Genomic DNA, 15,350 nt, shown 5'->3' on the forward strand with positions numbered 1-15,350 from the left:
AGGAGGAACCGCACGGGGATTTGTTCGTGCTGAGGATTTTCCAGCCAGAGGTGTTTATTCCGGTCACCTCAGCGGGTCGAGGCGTTTGTTGCTGAATTCCTGGGAATGCAATTTCAATGGGAGGAAGAGAACTTGGAGCAGAGTCCAGTTATGGGAGTTGCAAGTGCATTTTTAGGGTGACTGTGGTGTCCCGCTGTCCCCAAAGTATTCAGGAAGAGCTTTATTCCCCCCCCCCCCAAAAAAAAAAAAAACCAGCCCAAGGGCTGTGCAGATGTGTCTCCAGCTGTCCAGGCATTGCAGGAGTTGCCCAGGTCTTGAGCTACAGCACTAAAATACTGTCCCAGGCTGCTCAGATGTGCCCAGATGTCTCCCTGCATGTACAGATGGGATAACCAGAGATTGTCCCAGGGGTGCCCAATTATTGGGTTCCCAAATGTTGCTCAGGACACATAAATATCACCCAGGATGCCCAGATGTTGCCATGGATGCCCCGATGTTCCCTCAGTATATTCCAGTATCCCCCAGGGTACCCAGATGTTGCCCTAAGTTTCCAGATGTCACCCCAGGGTAGTCAGGTATCACTCAAGGTGCCCAGATGTTGCTCCAGTCTGCCCTGCTCTCACACCTGGATGCCCAGCTGTCCCACCCAGGGCCTGGCACTGGGAAAAATCACCTTCTCCTCCTGTCCTGTAGCTCCTGGTCCCCACAGCCCAGCCAGGCCTGGGATGGCCTCCCCGTTCCCCGGGACACTCTGGATCTTTGGAAGAAGCCTGCAGTCACCCATCCCTTCCTGCCCCACCCACTCTCAGTGGTGGCTGCGGGAAAACGGCAACCAGGAGCAGGAGGAAACAGCCTCAGGCTGGGCCAGGGGAGGGTCAGGTGGGATATCAGGAGGAATTTCTCCATGGAAAGGGTGCTCAGGCCTTGGAAGAACCTGCCCAGGGAGGTTTGGAGTCCCCATCCCTGGAGGTGCCCAAGAACAGCCGGGTGTGGCACTGAGTGCTCTGGGCTGGGGCACAGCCTGGGCTCGCTGATCCTGGGGGTCTTTCCCACTCTAAACGATTCTGGGTCTGTGTGCACACGGCTGCACTCACACACATGGGGGGCTCTGGGACTGGCCCTCCCCAGCTCGTGCTGCTGGCCCTCCCTGGGTGTCCCACCAGTGGGGACAGTCACCTGGAGCTCCCAGCACCCTCCTGTGGCCCCTCAGGCGGTGGCACCCAGCCCATGAGCTGGGGACAGGGCTGGCACGGCAGGACGGGGTGCCCGGTGTGATGGCAAAGGGGGTGCCCCGGGTCCCCACTGCGCTGCCAGGGTGACTGGGCAGAGTGGGGCTCCCGGGGGTGACCCCTGTGTCCCTTGGGCCGCGCCCCGGGGCAGGCGGACCCGCGGGGGGCAGGGGGGACTCCCGGGCTGTCCCGGCCCTTCGGACACAGAACGAACACCCGGATGCACGTCGGGACCCCGGCCCGTTCCCGGTGCTGAAGTAGCCCGGTGCAGAACGAGCCCTGAGCAGCTCCGGTCCCCACCGGCAGCCCCGGTCCCCACCGGCAGCCCCGCTCGCCCCGGGCCGGCACAAAGGGTTAATAACAGCGCCCGGGCCGCGATGTGGCTCCTCCCGCTCCCTCCCCGCGGCCGGCCCCGGTCACGGCCCGGCCGTCCAGCCCCAGCCCAGCCCCAGCCCCGACCTCCGCCACCGCCCAGCCCGGTTACACCGGCCGGGGGCACCGGGAGTGCCGGGAGCGACAGAACTGCCCGGGACACCGGGAGCACCGGGGGCACCTGGAGCACCGAGAGCACCGGAGTGCCGGGAACACCGGGAGGACCGGCGGTACCGGGGGTCCCGCGTCATGATCTGCGGCAGGAAGGCGCGTCCCGCCGCCGAGCAGCTCCGCGCCCCGTCGGACGGTGCCGGTGGCTCCCGCCGGCCCGGGAGGGCTCTGAAGAAAATGGGTGAGTTCGGGGGGAACGGGGCAGAAACTCCGGCAAGGCTGTGCCAGAGGGGTTCGGGAGGGATCTCCGTGGCTGGGAGGGTCCCCGACGTGGGTTGGGGACTCTTGTGACAGGAACAGGTCCCCATTGCAGGGTGGGGGTCCCCATGGCAGAGATGGGTCCCCAGGGACAGAAGGGTTCCCCAGGTGGGTGAGTTCCCCACACAGGGAAGGGTCCCCTGGGATGAGAGAGGTCCCCAAGGACACCCCAAAATAGCTGTGCATGGCCCCAGCTGTTGGGGGACAGTGGGGTCAGGGTTTGGCCACATCACAGGTGACAGGAGCCCCCTTGCTCAGGGTATTTATTGTCCCCAAGGCTCAGGTCCCACTCCCCAGGACCACCCCCAACACCCTGCCTCAGTTTCCCCAGCCAGGGGTGCTGCGCTGGCACAGTGGGCACCCCGGGGTTCACTGGCCCAGGCAGGGCAGTGGGTGCCTGGCAAGGTCAGGGTGTGTCCCTGGGAGCGGCTGGCCTGGACTGCAGTGGGACCAGTGGGAAGGGCCAGGTCTGGCCTTGTGCCCCACGGCTTTGAACATGGTGCCTGGAGCTGCTGCAGCTCTGTGTGCCCATGTCCGTGTGTCTGTGTGTCTGTGTGTCCTTGCATCCATCTGTCCCTTACCTCTATGTCCACATATCCATGTGTCCATCTGTCCCTGCATCCCGGCACCTGTACGTCCATACACCCCTCGGCTGTGTTCTGGAGCACCCACCCCATGTCCATGCACCAGCGTGTGTCTGACTGTCCGTGCACCCCAACGCTTCTGCATCCACGTGCCCACATGTACATGTGTCTTGGCAGCAGTTCTTCCCTGCACCTGTGTCTCCATGCATTCCTGCATCAGTGCATCCCTGTGCCCACCTGTGACTCCACACAACTGAGCATCTGTGTCCATGCATCCATGTGTGTCTGTATCCATGCACTCCTGCACCTGTGCATCCACCTACCTCAATATCTGTGTGTTGGTCTGTCATTGCATCAGCAGATGTATCCACACATCCCTGCATCTCTATATCCACACATCCATGTGTCCTTGTGTCTGTGCATCCACGTGCACAATGTACCCAGGTGTCCATGCATCCACACATCTGTGCCCATGGATCTGACATTCCATATGTCCATCCCTGTGCCCATGGACCTGTATCCATGTGTCCCTACACTCCTGTATCCCTATGGTCATGCCTGTGTCCATACCTGCCCTGCACCCTGCACCTTGGGCAGGATGTGACCATGCAGGAGGTGCTGGCAGCTGCATCCCCAAGGCTATGGCTGGCTCACGATGTCCCTGGGAGCCCCCAAACCACCCTTTCCCAGCCTAGGAGTGGAATCTCCATCCAGAGCAGGATGCAGCCCCTGGGGATGTTAGGAATGGCTGCCAAAACAAAAAAGGGAGGAAACAACTGCTCTGTGAATAGATGGAAAAGTCCTGGCTGAGGCGTGGGCCCACGAGTCCCCTGAGTCCACCCCGTCATTGTTCCCAGCCTAAGCTCTGCTGCTGGCACTATCCTGGCATTCTCCATGCAGGATCTGGGTGGCTTTGCTGGGATTTAGCAGCTGGGCTGTGCCACTGCTGTGTCCTGTCCCGTCCCCCCTGAACAGCCACACTGTGTTCCAAAGGGGCCCCAGGGCAGTGGCTTGTCCTGTCTGTCCTCTTCTGCCTGTCCTGTCCCATTCCAACCCATTCCTGTCCCATCCCGTCTGTCCCATCACATCCCATTCTGCCCTGTCTGCCCCATCCTATGGTGTTCTATCCCAACATGTCCCATTCCATCCCATCCCATCCCATCCCATCCCATCCCACCCCATCCCATTCTGCCCCATCCTAACCTGTTTGTTCCACCCCAGCCCATCTGCTCTGTCCCAATCCATCTACCCCATCTTGTCCCTGCCTGCCCTGTCCCATCCTGTCCCGTCATGTTTGTCCTGCCCACTCTGTCCCATCCAGTCTGGTCTGCCCCACCCCCTCCTGTCCAATCCTACTTGTCCCATCTTGTCCCATCTGCATTGTCACGTTGTGTCATTCACGTCTCATCCCATCAGCCTCCCCTGTTGCCTGACGGACACGAAAGAAGGACACTCACTCTGTCCACTTGTGAGACAAGAAAGAATAAGGAAGTTTATTTTGGGTTTAGCATGTAAATAGGGTTTAGGGTTTGACCAGCGACTGGGAGACGAGGTTAACACATCTCTGACCCCACTGGTCAAACCAGAAGTCCATCACAGAGAAGAATGCAAAAACATCCACTTTGTTTATTTACAATGTGTGATAAACTCCACTCCAAGAATGTAAACATCAAAAGGCTGAAAAATCAGGGTGACACTCCCTTGTCCATCTCACCCTGTCCTGTCCCATCCCTCCATCCTGTCCCATGCTGTGCTGTACTGTTCTGTCCCATTGTGTCTGTCCCATCCCATCCCATCCCATCCCATCTGTCCTGTCCCATGCCATCCCATAGCACACAGATGTGCACACAGATGTGCACCAAGCCCCCACTCCCAGCCCGAGCCCCCAGTACACCCTTAGGCCCCCCAGAGCCCCCAGAGCCCCCGGTAGCCCAGGGCTGTCCCTACAGGCCTGACGGAGGACGAGGATGTCCAGCGGATGCTCCGGGGGTCTCTGCTCTGGAAGGTGAAGGCCAAGGGGGGCTCCAGGGAGCGGCTGTTCCGCCTGCAGGAGGACGGGGTCACCGTCTGCTTCGAGGGACGCTTCGGGCGCGCCCGCTCCCCCCAGAGCTGTGAGTGTCCCATTGGGGCTTGGGGACACTGGGGCACATCCTGCACTGCCATGAGCTGCAGGGAGGGCCAGGACCTGGACAGTACCCCAAACCCACCCCTAGACCCCCACCAAGGACCTCGACCCTTACCCAGATCCCCACCTGGAATCTGGATCCCAATCCAGGACCTAGTCCACAATCCTGGACCTGGACTCCCACACAGAATCCAGACACCATGTGAGACCCAGACCCCAATCCAGGAGCCCCACCTGGGACTCAGACCCTACCTCAGGACCTAGACCCTACCCCAGCACCTGGAGCCTCACCCAGGACCCTGATCCATTCCCAGCATCCAGAACCCCACTTGGAGCCCCACCTTGGACCCCAACCACAGCCCAGTTCCCAGGCCTCTACCCAAGACCTGGATTCCCACCCAGAACCCAGACCCCTCCTGAGTTCCAGACCCCAACCCAGGACCCAGACCCTAACCTAGGACCTAAATCCCCCAATGAGAACCAGACCCCACTCTGGGATGTGGAAGTCCACAATCCACACCCCACCCAGACCTCCACCTGTGACCCAGACTCCCCTGGGACCCAGATCCCTGCCTGGATCCCCCCCTGTGACCTGGACCCCAGATCCCCACCCAGGACCCAGACATCCCCCAGCACTCAGACCCCAGTCCAGGACCTGCACCCTAAGCCTGGCATCCAGACCCTCACCCAAGATATGAATCCACTCCAGAATATGGACCCCCACCCGATACCTGAACTCCAACCCACTTCATGCAGTGGCTCCCAGAGCCCTCCAGCACTTCCCAGCGCCTCCCAGTACACCCCATGCGGAGCTGTAAGAGCCTCCACCCTTCTCACCCCCCCAGGGTCAGCACACGAGGTCCTGTCTCCATCCCGGCCAGACTCTGTCCCCCTCCCCGGCGTCACCCGTCTCTTTCCACCCTCTCATCTGGGATGGGTGCCTGGAGCTGGCACCGCTGCCAGGCGGCTCCATCCCCCGCCAGAGTCCCCGTCCCCATCCCCGCAGGGACAGCGGCCGCGGCTCCTGTCTCGCCTGGGATTAGCGGGTTAAGCCCGGCTGCGGCAGCGACAGGAGCCGAGCCCCGTCCCCTGGGGCGCAGCGGGGACGCGCGGGTGTCCATCAGCAGCCGGGGTGTCTTGCAGGATGCTCGCGGGTGGGTGACCCGCCGGGAGAGCACGTCCATCGTCCCTCCCCACCCCGCGCGTGTCCCCGCAGTCTCGGTGACGCACATCGAGCGGGTGCGCGAGGGTCGCCAGTCCGAGGGGCTGCGCAAACACGGCGCCGCCTTCCCCGAGCGCCACTGCTTCACCCTCGCCTTCAAGGGCCGCCGCAAGAACCTCGACCTGGCCGCCCGCGGCGAGGAGGACGCCCGGCACTGGGTGCAGGGGCTCACCAAGCTGATGGCGCGGCTGCAGGCCATGAGCCAAATGGAGAAGCTCGACCAGTATCCTTTGAGGGAGCCCCGGGGGCATGGGGACAGGGTGGGGACGGCTGTGAGTGACACCAGGTGGTTTCCTTATCCCGTTGTAGTTGGATCCATGGGGTCCTGCAGCGAGCAGACAGGAACAAGGACAACAAGATGTCCTTCCGGGAGGTGAAGAGCATGCTGAGGATGCTCAACATCGACATGGACGATGTCTATGCCTCCAAGCTCTTCAAGGTACTCGTCCCGTACTGCACCACCCCCTGTGCCCACTGCTGTCACCACCTTCCATGGCACAGAGAACTGACAAACTCCTCACACCAAAGCCACCCACTGCCACCAATATTTGGGTGCCACCAGGAGCACATGGTGGAGAGGGATGAGGTGGGGTGAGCTGTCCCAGCCACTGTTCTGTGTGTCCCCAAGGTGGGACATTTCTCCCCTGTGGAGAGCTGTCCCTCTGGGCATCTCCCAAGGTGCCTTTCCACCTAGGGAAACTGAGGCACAGAGCTCTGCTCTGCTCCATCTCAGAGTGGAGGGTCAGAGGGCTCTGGATGGGGGAACAGAGCGGACAGTAGCTGAGCCCCCCAAAATCATCCCACACGCACTGCCAGCTCCAGGAGCCAGGCAGAACAAGGCAGGGGGTGGCTGTGCCCTGTGCACACAGGGAGGGGACAGTCCCTGAGGCTGGGCTGTGTCCCTCCAGGAGTGTGACCACTCGGGCAACGAGCGGCTGGAGGGCCGGGAGCTGGAGGAGTTCTGCCGGCGGCTGCTGCGGCGCCCGGAGCTGGAGGAGCTTTTCGGGCGCTACTCGGGTGAGGACCGGGTGCTGTCGGCCGAGGAGCTGCAGGATTTCCTCCGGGATCAGGGCGAGGACTCCAGCCTGCGCCAGGCCCACACCATCATCCACACCTACGAGCTCAACCAGAAGGGTAAGGCTGGGGGAGTGGGGTAATGGGATGGGCACTGCCAGAGCCATGGGAGGTCGTGATGCAGGGATGGGGATCTGATTTGTGGCATCACTCCCCAAAATGGGTATGGGCTTCTATTACTGAGCTGGTGTCCATTCCCAGGGTGGTCCCAGTGTCAGCCATCCAGCATAGGGCCTGGCTGGTACCTGGTGGATGTGACACTGGGGACAGGGGATGTGAAGGTGGGGATGGACAGCAGATGGACTTCCATGTCTCATGGGTGATGTGATTCCAGCTCTGGTATGAATGTGATACTGCTGAGGGACTTCTGTCTTCCTCACGTCCCACCATGGCAGGTCCAGGGTGAATACAGCACTAGGACAGGGAACATCATGGTAGGGATGAAGGACCTCCATGTCACAGTGACAATCTTAAGGTAGATGTGACACTAGGAGGATGGAGGACATCAGATGGGAGATGGGACACAAAGGGGACCTCCAGTGCTAGGTCTGGGGTGACATGGCACTGAGAGGACAGAAGGCATCAGGGTGGGGACAGGGAACCTCCACGCCTCATGAGTGTCACCATGCCACATCCAGGGTGAATGTGGCACCAGCAGGATGAGTGCCATCAGGATGGAGATGGGACACTTGAGGAACTTACATGTCCCCTGGGTGCCACAGTGCCAGGTCAGGGGGTGAACATGGCACCACTGGGACCTCCAAGTGGGGAAAGTCCCCAGGGTGCCACCCTGCCAGCCCTCTGTGACACCTGCCACCGTGTCCCGCAGCCAAGCGGCAGGACCTGATGATGCTGGACGGCTTCATGATGTACCTGCTCTCGGCTGCCGGGGACATCCTCAACCAGGAGCACACCAAGGTGCACCAGGACATGAGCCAGCCCCTGAGCCACTACTTCATCTCCTCCTCCCACAACACCTACCTGACTCGCAACCAGATCGGCGGCACCAGCAGCACCGAAGCCTATGTCAGGTGGGTGTCCCTGTCAGGTGGGTGTCCCCGTGGAGCCCCAGAAGGTCCCGTGGCTCAAGGGTGACAGGGACTCATCTGGTGCCGTGTGGCGGCAGGGCGCTGAGGGCAGGGTGCCGCTGTGTGGAGCTGGACTGCTGGGAGGGCTCGGACGGGGAGCCTGTCGTTTACCACGGCCACACACTCACCTCCAAAATCCTCTTCCGTGACGTCATCGAGAGCATCCGCGACTCTGCCTTCGAGGTGAGGCCAGGGCCAGCAGCCATGGGGGTGCTGAGTGCCAGGTATGGGGTGCTGAGTGCTGGATATGGGGTGCTGAGTGCCGGGTATGGGGTGCTGAGTGCTGGATATGGGGTGCTGAGTGCCGAGTGCCTGGTGCTGAGGGCTGCCCATCCCCATGCCCAGAAATCCCCCTACCCTGTCATCCTGTCCCTGGAGAACCACTGCGGGCTGGAGCAGCAGGCCACCATGGCCCGGCACATGAAGGCCATCCTGGGGGACAGGCTGCTGACACAGCCCCTGCAGGGCCAGGACCCCCACGACCTCCCCTCACCAGAGGTAAGGCCACCTGCATGCCCACCTCAGTGTCCCCATGTCCCCTCTGAATTCTGAGTTTGGACCTGCCTCCTGTAGCAGCTGAAAGAAAAGATCCTGGTGAAGGGCAAGAAGCTGCCAGACCTGTGGCAGGAGCCCCAGGGTGTCACCTCCCTTCTGGACCCTGAGGAGGAGGAAGAGGAAGAGGAGGAAGAAGAAGAGGAGGAGAAGGCACAGGAGAGAAGCCCCCGGCGGGTAAGAGACTTTTTCAGGGATGTGGTTCGGGGTGACCACGGCATCCTGGTGGTCCTGATGGATCAGAGCATCCTGGTGGTGCTGGGGGACCACGGCATTCTGGCACTGTCCCAGCTGAGCACTGCCAGCTCTGCCATCCCCCTCTGCAGCCCTGCTCTCTCCTCTTTCAGTCGCTGCAATCGCTGCAGGAGATCAAACCTCTGCAGGTGGGTCATGGGACGGAGCTGGGGGCACTGACAGAGCAGGTGCTGTGGGGGCACTGAGTGGCTGTCACTGCCTGGAAGAGGGGACCGAGCTTGGGGACCCCTCAGCTGTGCCTCCCTCTTCCTGTTGGGCTGGGTGGCCTGGGGTTTCTGGGGTTTCTGACACTTTGATTTCTCAAGTTCTCCGTCATGCTGGGCCTCCATCACATCCAGGGGACCTGTTGGGATCTGCATTACTTTGGGCTCTCTGTCACCTCAAGTATTCCATCATCTCAGGGTGCCCATCACCTCAGAGTCTCCAGTACTTTGGGTCTCCCTCATCTTGGGGTCTCTAACATCTTGGGCTGTACATCCCCTTGGGTTCTCCATGACTTCAGGTTCTCAGCCTGCTTGGGTTCCCCGTCAGCCGGTGGTCCATCATTCCATTGCTTCAGGTCCTGCCCCACCTTGGGGTCTCCACTGCCTTGAGAGTCTCCATTGCCTTGGGGTCTCAGCACTCAGCACTAGCAGGGGAGGGGGTCTGTAGGCCCTCAGGCTGGCAGGTGGCCACTGGGGCCAGGTTGTCCCTGACACCACGGTGGCTCTGGCAGGCCAAGGACGCGTCACAGGTGTCCCCAGAGCTGTCGGCGTTGGTGGTGTACTGCCAGGCTGTCCCTTTCCCCGGGCTGGCCCAGGCCCTGCGCCACCCCCAGCCCTACCACATGTCCTCCTTCAGTGAGAGGAAGGCACGGAAGCTCATCAAGGAGGCAGGTGAGGACCACCAGATGGGGACAGGGATGGGGACAGGGTGTGTCCATACACCTGAGTCACTGGGATGCAGGATGGGCTGAGAGTGATGGGCTCTGTCTCTAGGGTGGCTCCATGGGTGGTAGTCAGGGTCACACTGGCCTCACCCAGGCTGCCCTGGATGGGTGAGACTGGGGTCTGCTGGCAGGGCCTGGGGCCAGAGACCAAGGTTGGGGTCACAGGACCAGGATCAAGGTCTGGGATCAGGGTTTAGGATGTGGCATCTGGGTCCAAGGCCTGGGAATAAGGTCTGGGTCAGAATTCAGGCACTGAGGTCTGGGGCCAGGGGTTAGGGGTCAGGGTCAGAATGTGAAGTCAGGGCCTGAGATTAAGATCTAAGTCAGTGTTCAGGGTCTGGGTTCCAGGGTCAGTGTCCGAAGTCAAGGATTAGGATCTGGGTCAGGGGATAGGCTTGGAAGTTTTGGTTTGGAGTCTGAGGTCCAGGCATCAGGGTCAAGATCTGGGGTTGGGGTCTGGGGTCCAAAGTCAATGTGTGGGGTCAAGATCAGGATCCAGGGTCAGGGGTCCAAGTTCAAGGTCCAGGGTCTGATTCCAGGGCCTGGGTCACATTTCAGGCTCAGGGCCAACTAGCTGGGGAGGCTCTGTCCATGTCCCTGGGCCCATCACCCGCTGTTGGGGTCCCCCAGCAGCACTGAGGAGTGCAGTGGCCCCGCTGATTCATGTCCCCCATGCAGGCCCAGCGCTGGTCCGGTACAATGCCCGCCAGCTCAGCCGTGTGTACCCGCTGGGGCTCAAGATGAACTCTGCCAACTACAACCCCCAGGAGATGTGGAATGCCGGCTGCCAGCTCGGTGAGACCCCCAGGCCCCTCCCTGACCTGGCACCCACCCCTCGAGCCGTCATGCACCCTGACACCCTGTCCTGCTGTCCCCACAGTGGCCCTGGAGCTGTCACCCACCCTGATACCCTGTCCTGCTGTCCCCACAGTGGCCCTGGAGCTGTCACCCACCCTGATACCCTGTCCTGCTGTCCCCACAGTGGCCCTGGAGCTGTCACCCACCCTGATACCCTGTCCTGCTGTCCCCACAGTGGCCCTGGAGCTGTCACCCACCCTGATACCCTGTCCTGCTGTCCCCACAGTGGCCCTGGAGCTGTCACCCACCCTGATACCCTGTCCTGCTGTCCCCACAGTGGCCCTGGAGCTGTCACCCACCCTGATACCCTGTCCTGCTGTCCCCACAGTGGCCCTCAATTTCCAGACTCCGGGATATGAGATGGATCTGAACGCCGGGCGGTTCCTGGCCAACGGGTGCTGCGGTTACGTCCTGAAGCCGCTGTGCCTGCGCAGCCCCCCCGGGGAGGGCTCCCGGCGCCTGGCGCTGCACATCAGGGTGAGGACACCCCTTGAGCTGTCCCCAGGCCCGGCTGGGGGCCACCCATGTCCCTGCTGGGTCACACTCATGACATTCCAGTGCCTGGCCAGGTGCCACCTGCATCTTTTCCCTGGTGACACCAACCCTGCTCCCAACCAGGTGCTACCCAACCTCTTCTGGGTGACACCAACCCCGTGTCCAGCCTGGTGTCACCCATGTCCCTTCAGGGTGATGCCAACCCCATGTCCAGCCCGGTGCCACTCACACACCTTCTCCTCTGCGTGCCACCAACCTCTTTTGCTGGGGACACTGACCCTCCCCTCACATCTGTTTGTACCCATGGTACCACCCATGTCTCTACTCGTGGGTGACACTAACCCTGTCCCCAAATCCAGCTGGTATCAGCCATGTCCCTTCTCTGAGATGGCATCAGCTACCTCCCTCCTCCCCACCTCTCCCCAGTCCCAGCCAAGTGCCACCCACATCCCTTCTCCTGGGGACCCAGCCACCTCCCTCCTCTTCACCCCATCCCCACTCCTGGCTGGGTGCCATCTGCTCCCTTCTGGGAACACCAACCCTCTCCCCAGCCATGGGCCACCCACGTCTCTTCTCCTGGCTGGCACCAGCCACCTTCCTCCTCCTCACCCCATCCACACTCCTGACTCTGCCACCCATGACACTTCTCCAGGGTGACACTAATCCTGTCCCCAGATCCAGCTGGTGTCAGCCACTGGGTGGCATCAGCCACCTCCCTCCTTTTCACCGTGTCCCCAAGCCCAGCCAAGTCCATTCTCCTGGGGGCACCAGTCCTTTCCCCACACCCACGTCCCCCTGGGCCCCCCGTGGTCCCTGTCCCCTGGTCTCCAGCTCCCTGTGCCACAGGTGATCACAGCACAGCAGCTGCCCAAGCTGAACAGGGACAAGGGCAGCTCCATTGTGGATCCCTTTGTGCGCGTGGAGATCTACGGGATCCCGGCTGACTGCGCCAAGCAACAAACCCACCACAAGCTCAACAACGGTGAGTGCTGGCACCTGGGCACCCCCAGGGACACCTGGACCCATGGGGACACTCACGCACCCCGACCCCCAGGGACATCCAATTACCTCTTACCTCTCACAATCCTATTACTCCCCGAATCTCAGGAATGCCCAAGGACAAGCTGGTCCCCAGAGTCCCTTGCAGCACTCTGATCCCTGCAGACACCCCAAGGAACCTGATCTGCAGGGGTGCCCCAGGACACCCTGACCCCCAGGGGCACCTCAGAGCTCCCCAGTGCCCAGGAGTGCCCCAGGACACCCTGACCCCCAGAGTTCCTCTGGACACCTGGTCCCCAGGAACACCCCAGGGCACCCTGATCCAGGGACACCTTGATGCCAGGGGCATCCTGATCCTCGTGAGGAACAGTGTTTTGGGTACCCACAGCCCAGCACTCACAGGCAGTTGAACCAGTGCCCAGGACATCCCAGTCCCCTCCCTGAGGATCAGTGCCCCCTCCCCAGCACAGCCAGATCCCCACCAGTGACAGGGTCCAACATGTTCTAGTTCTTCCCAGTGCTGTTCCCTTACAGCCACCAGTGCACCCATCCCAAGCCTGGTGTGATGCCTATTCTCCCCAGTATCCACAGTCCCAGTCTGACCCCCATTTCCCCAGTATACCTCACCACAGCCCCAGTGTTATCCCCATTCTCTCAGTATGGTCCAGCCCAGCTCTAACATAACCTCCAGTATATCCCATCAGTCCCAGTATTATCCCATCCCTCCACACAGGGATATACTCCACCACAGTCACTGTACAACCCCCATTCTCCCAGTATAGCCCAGTATGGCTCCCTTTTCTCCAGTATACCCCATCATGGCTCCAGTGTGACCCCTATTCCCCCAGTATGACCTTTGTTCCCCCACTATAGCCCACTGCAGCTACAGTATGACCCCTTTTCCCCAGTGCATCCTAGCATGACTCTGGCCTCCATCCCCCCCAGTATTCTCTACCACAGCTCCAGCATGGTCCCCTCTTCCCCAGTACACCCCACTGTGGCCCCAGCATCACCCCCACTCCCCCAGCCTGCCCCAGTGCAGGACAGCAGCTCAGCCGGGGCAGGGGCAGTGCACGGGAGTCCTGCTGGTCCCTGTGGGGCACTGGGCGGCCCTGGTGGCTCCAGTGTCCCCGGTGGCCACACCCACCCCTCTTGCCGCTGCCGCAGGTTTCAACCCGCGCTGGGAGGAGACGCTGCGGTTCCAGGTGCGGGTGCCCGAGCTGGCCCTGGTGCGTTTTGTGGTGGAGGACTACGACAGCACCTCCTGCAACGACTTTGTGGGGCAGTTCACGCTGCCCCTGCCCAGCATGCGCCAAGGTGGGTGCAGGTGCCACCCCCCTGCCCTGCGGGGATGGGGACAGCCCCCTGCCACCCACTGAGCCCCCGTCTGTCCCCAGGGTACCGCCACATCCACCTGCTCTCCAAGGACGGGGCGTCCCTGTCCCCCGCCACGCTCTTCGTGCACGTTCGATGCAAGAGCCTGTGAGGCGTCCACAGGAGGGACATCCTTGTGTCCCCAGGTGCCCATGGGAGGGACATCGTGTCTCCGTGTGGGGGACAACAGGTTCCTCCCTGGGTGGGCGCCCTGTGTGGGGACAGTCCGAGGACACTGCTCACCTGTCTGTGGTGACAGCAGGGCTGGGAGGACCCAAAGGGGTGGGGGCTCCCCTCCCTGTTCCCCAGTGCCATCCACTCTGCTGGTGCCCTGCTCCTCCCCTCCTTGAGGGGACAGAGATGCTGTGACAACCAGATGGGTCGACTGGGCCAACGACAGCTCAGCACAGCCCCACAGGGGTGACATGGGTGACAGCAATCACCAAATTTCACCAGTCCTGGCCACGCTTGATCCCAGCCCCTCTCTTGGGGTGTAAGGATGGTGCCATCACCCTGGAGTCTGAGGGGACTCTGCCACAACACACTGCATTGTGCCTGGGTGGGGACACACTCCCAACCTCCGCTCTGGCACCAGTGACAGTCACAGATGTACACCCCAGGATCAAGCCAGTCAAATAAAAGTTTTATTTTAACAGAGCCTGTCCCAGTGTCCCTGTCACCCCCCAGGCCCATTGTAGGTGGATCAGGGCTGAGCCCACCCCCAAATCAGGGGTGCCCTGGAGAGCTGCCAAGCACCCATGGGTACTGCACCCATGGAAGCTGGGGGGATTCATTGCAGCAGCCCTCAAACCTGCCATGGGGACAGGGGGAGGGTCCCATAGGGTGTCCCCCACCCACACCCAGCCTTCTCTAGCCCAGAACAGCAGGGACACAGGAGGGGACACAGAGGTACTTGCATAGGTGACACAGGACCCCGAGCAGGGGCGATGTGATGGCACTGCCAGGGGGGATGTGATGGGCTCCTTGTCCCCACCGAGGCCCCACAGGTCCAGGCTGGGGTGGGCACAGGCTCTCAGGGTCCGTGGTGTCATGGGGTTTGACAGGGACACGCAGGGACAGGGAGGCATGAGAGTGCATAGACAGGGTCTTGGCCTTGGTGTGCAGCTTTGGAAACCTTTGGCTGGGCGGGCAGGAGCATCTCAGAGCTCAGGGTGGACAAGGTTCATGACATGGCAGGAGGCTGTCCAGGCACTCCTTTCCCAAAAGATCTCGATGGGATGAAGGTTTTCCATGGAAACATTTCCTTTCTCTCGGCGGATCCCACAGCACGAGGTGACACTGGGAGCTGGAGGTGGAGGCACCGGGGGCTGGGGAGGCTGAAGCTCCGGGGTGATGCCAATGGTGCGTATCCATATTTCCATGCTTCCAGAGAAAAGCAGCTGAGCAGAGAGGCCAGAGGCGTGGCAGTGGCAGAGGAGCATCCCCCGGTGCCCGCAGCCCTGTGGGGAAGGCTGAGGGGAAGGAGCCCCAGGAGTCTGAGCAGAGCAGGGTGTGCTGGACATGCTCCAGAGCCAAATCCCTCCTGGATCTCCTGGCGCTGCTGCCCCTCGGTTCAGAATCAAGCAGGAAAGGTTGGAGTCTCCGTGGCTGGGCAGGAGATGGGACAAGGCATCGCTTGCACAAATAGCCCTTTGAAAGGAGTCTCAACATGCTCCTGAGCCTGCAGGGAGGGACCCTGTTTAATGGAGCCAGGAGCAAACCAGGGGCAAAGAGCCGAGCAGGGGAGAGCCTGAAGCACCCTCAGG

General features: G+C 61.5%; 1 protein-coding gene across 3 annotated transcripts; it reads left to right on the forward strand.

The window, feature by feature from the left end:
* Positions 1–1,850: 1,850 nt before the first annotated feature.
* On the forward strand, positions 1,851–14,219 carry PLCD3 (phospholipase C delta 3; the record flags this gene model as incomplete). Of its 3 annotated transcripts, XM_083877592.1 has the most annotated exons (15): positions 1,851–1,953; positions 4,564–4,725; positions 5,956–6,184; positions 6,271–6,400; positions 6,870–7,095; positions 7,865–8,066; positions 8,162–8,306; positions 8,469–8,621; positions 8,697–8,852; positions 9,646–9,805; positions 10,537–10,653; positions 11,045–11,193; positions 12,058–12,193; positions 13,378–13,527; positions 13,608–14,219. In XM_083877592.1, the coding sequence occupies 15 exons, from the start codon at positions 1,851–1,853 to the stop codon at positions 13,694–13,696; spliced, it is 2,307 nt and encodes a 768-aa protein (XP_083733718.1). In that variant the 3' UTR covers positions 13,697–14,219. The 3 variants fall into 3 exon arrangements, with proteins under 3 accessions (XP_083733718.1, XP_083733717.1, XP_083733719.1); XM_083877591.1 differs by lacking the exons at positions 1,851–1,953; positions 4,564–4,725 and adding an exon at positions 9,023–9,058 and having other exon boundaries at positions 6,066–6,184; positions 10,994–11,193; XM_083877593.1 differs by lacking the exons at positions 1,851–1,953; positions 4,564–4,725 and adding an exon at positions 9,023–9,058 and having other exon boundaries at positions 6,066–6,184.
* Between the last annotated feature and the right edge of the window lie 1,131 nt (positions 14,220–15,350).

This window comes from Zosterops lateralis, assembly GCF_965231275.1.
Source record: "Zosterops lateralis genome assembly, chromosome: 24".
Classification (NCBI taxonomy): domain Eukaryota; kingdom Metazoa; phylum Chordata; class Aves; order Passeriformes; family Zosteropidae; genus Zosterops; species Zosterops lateralis.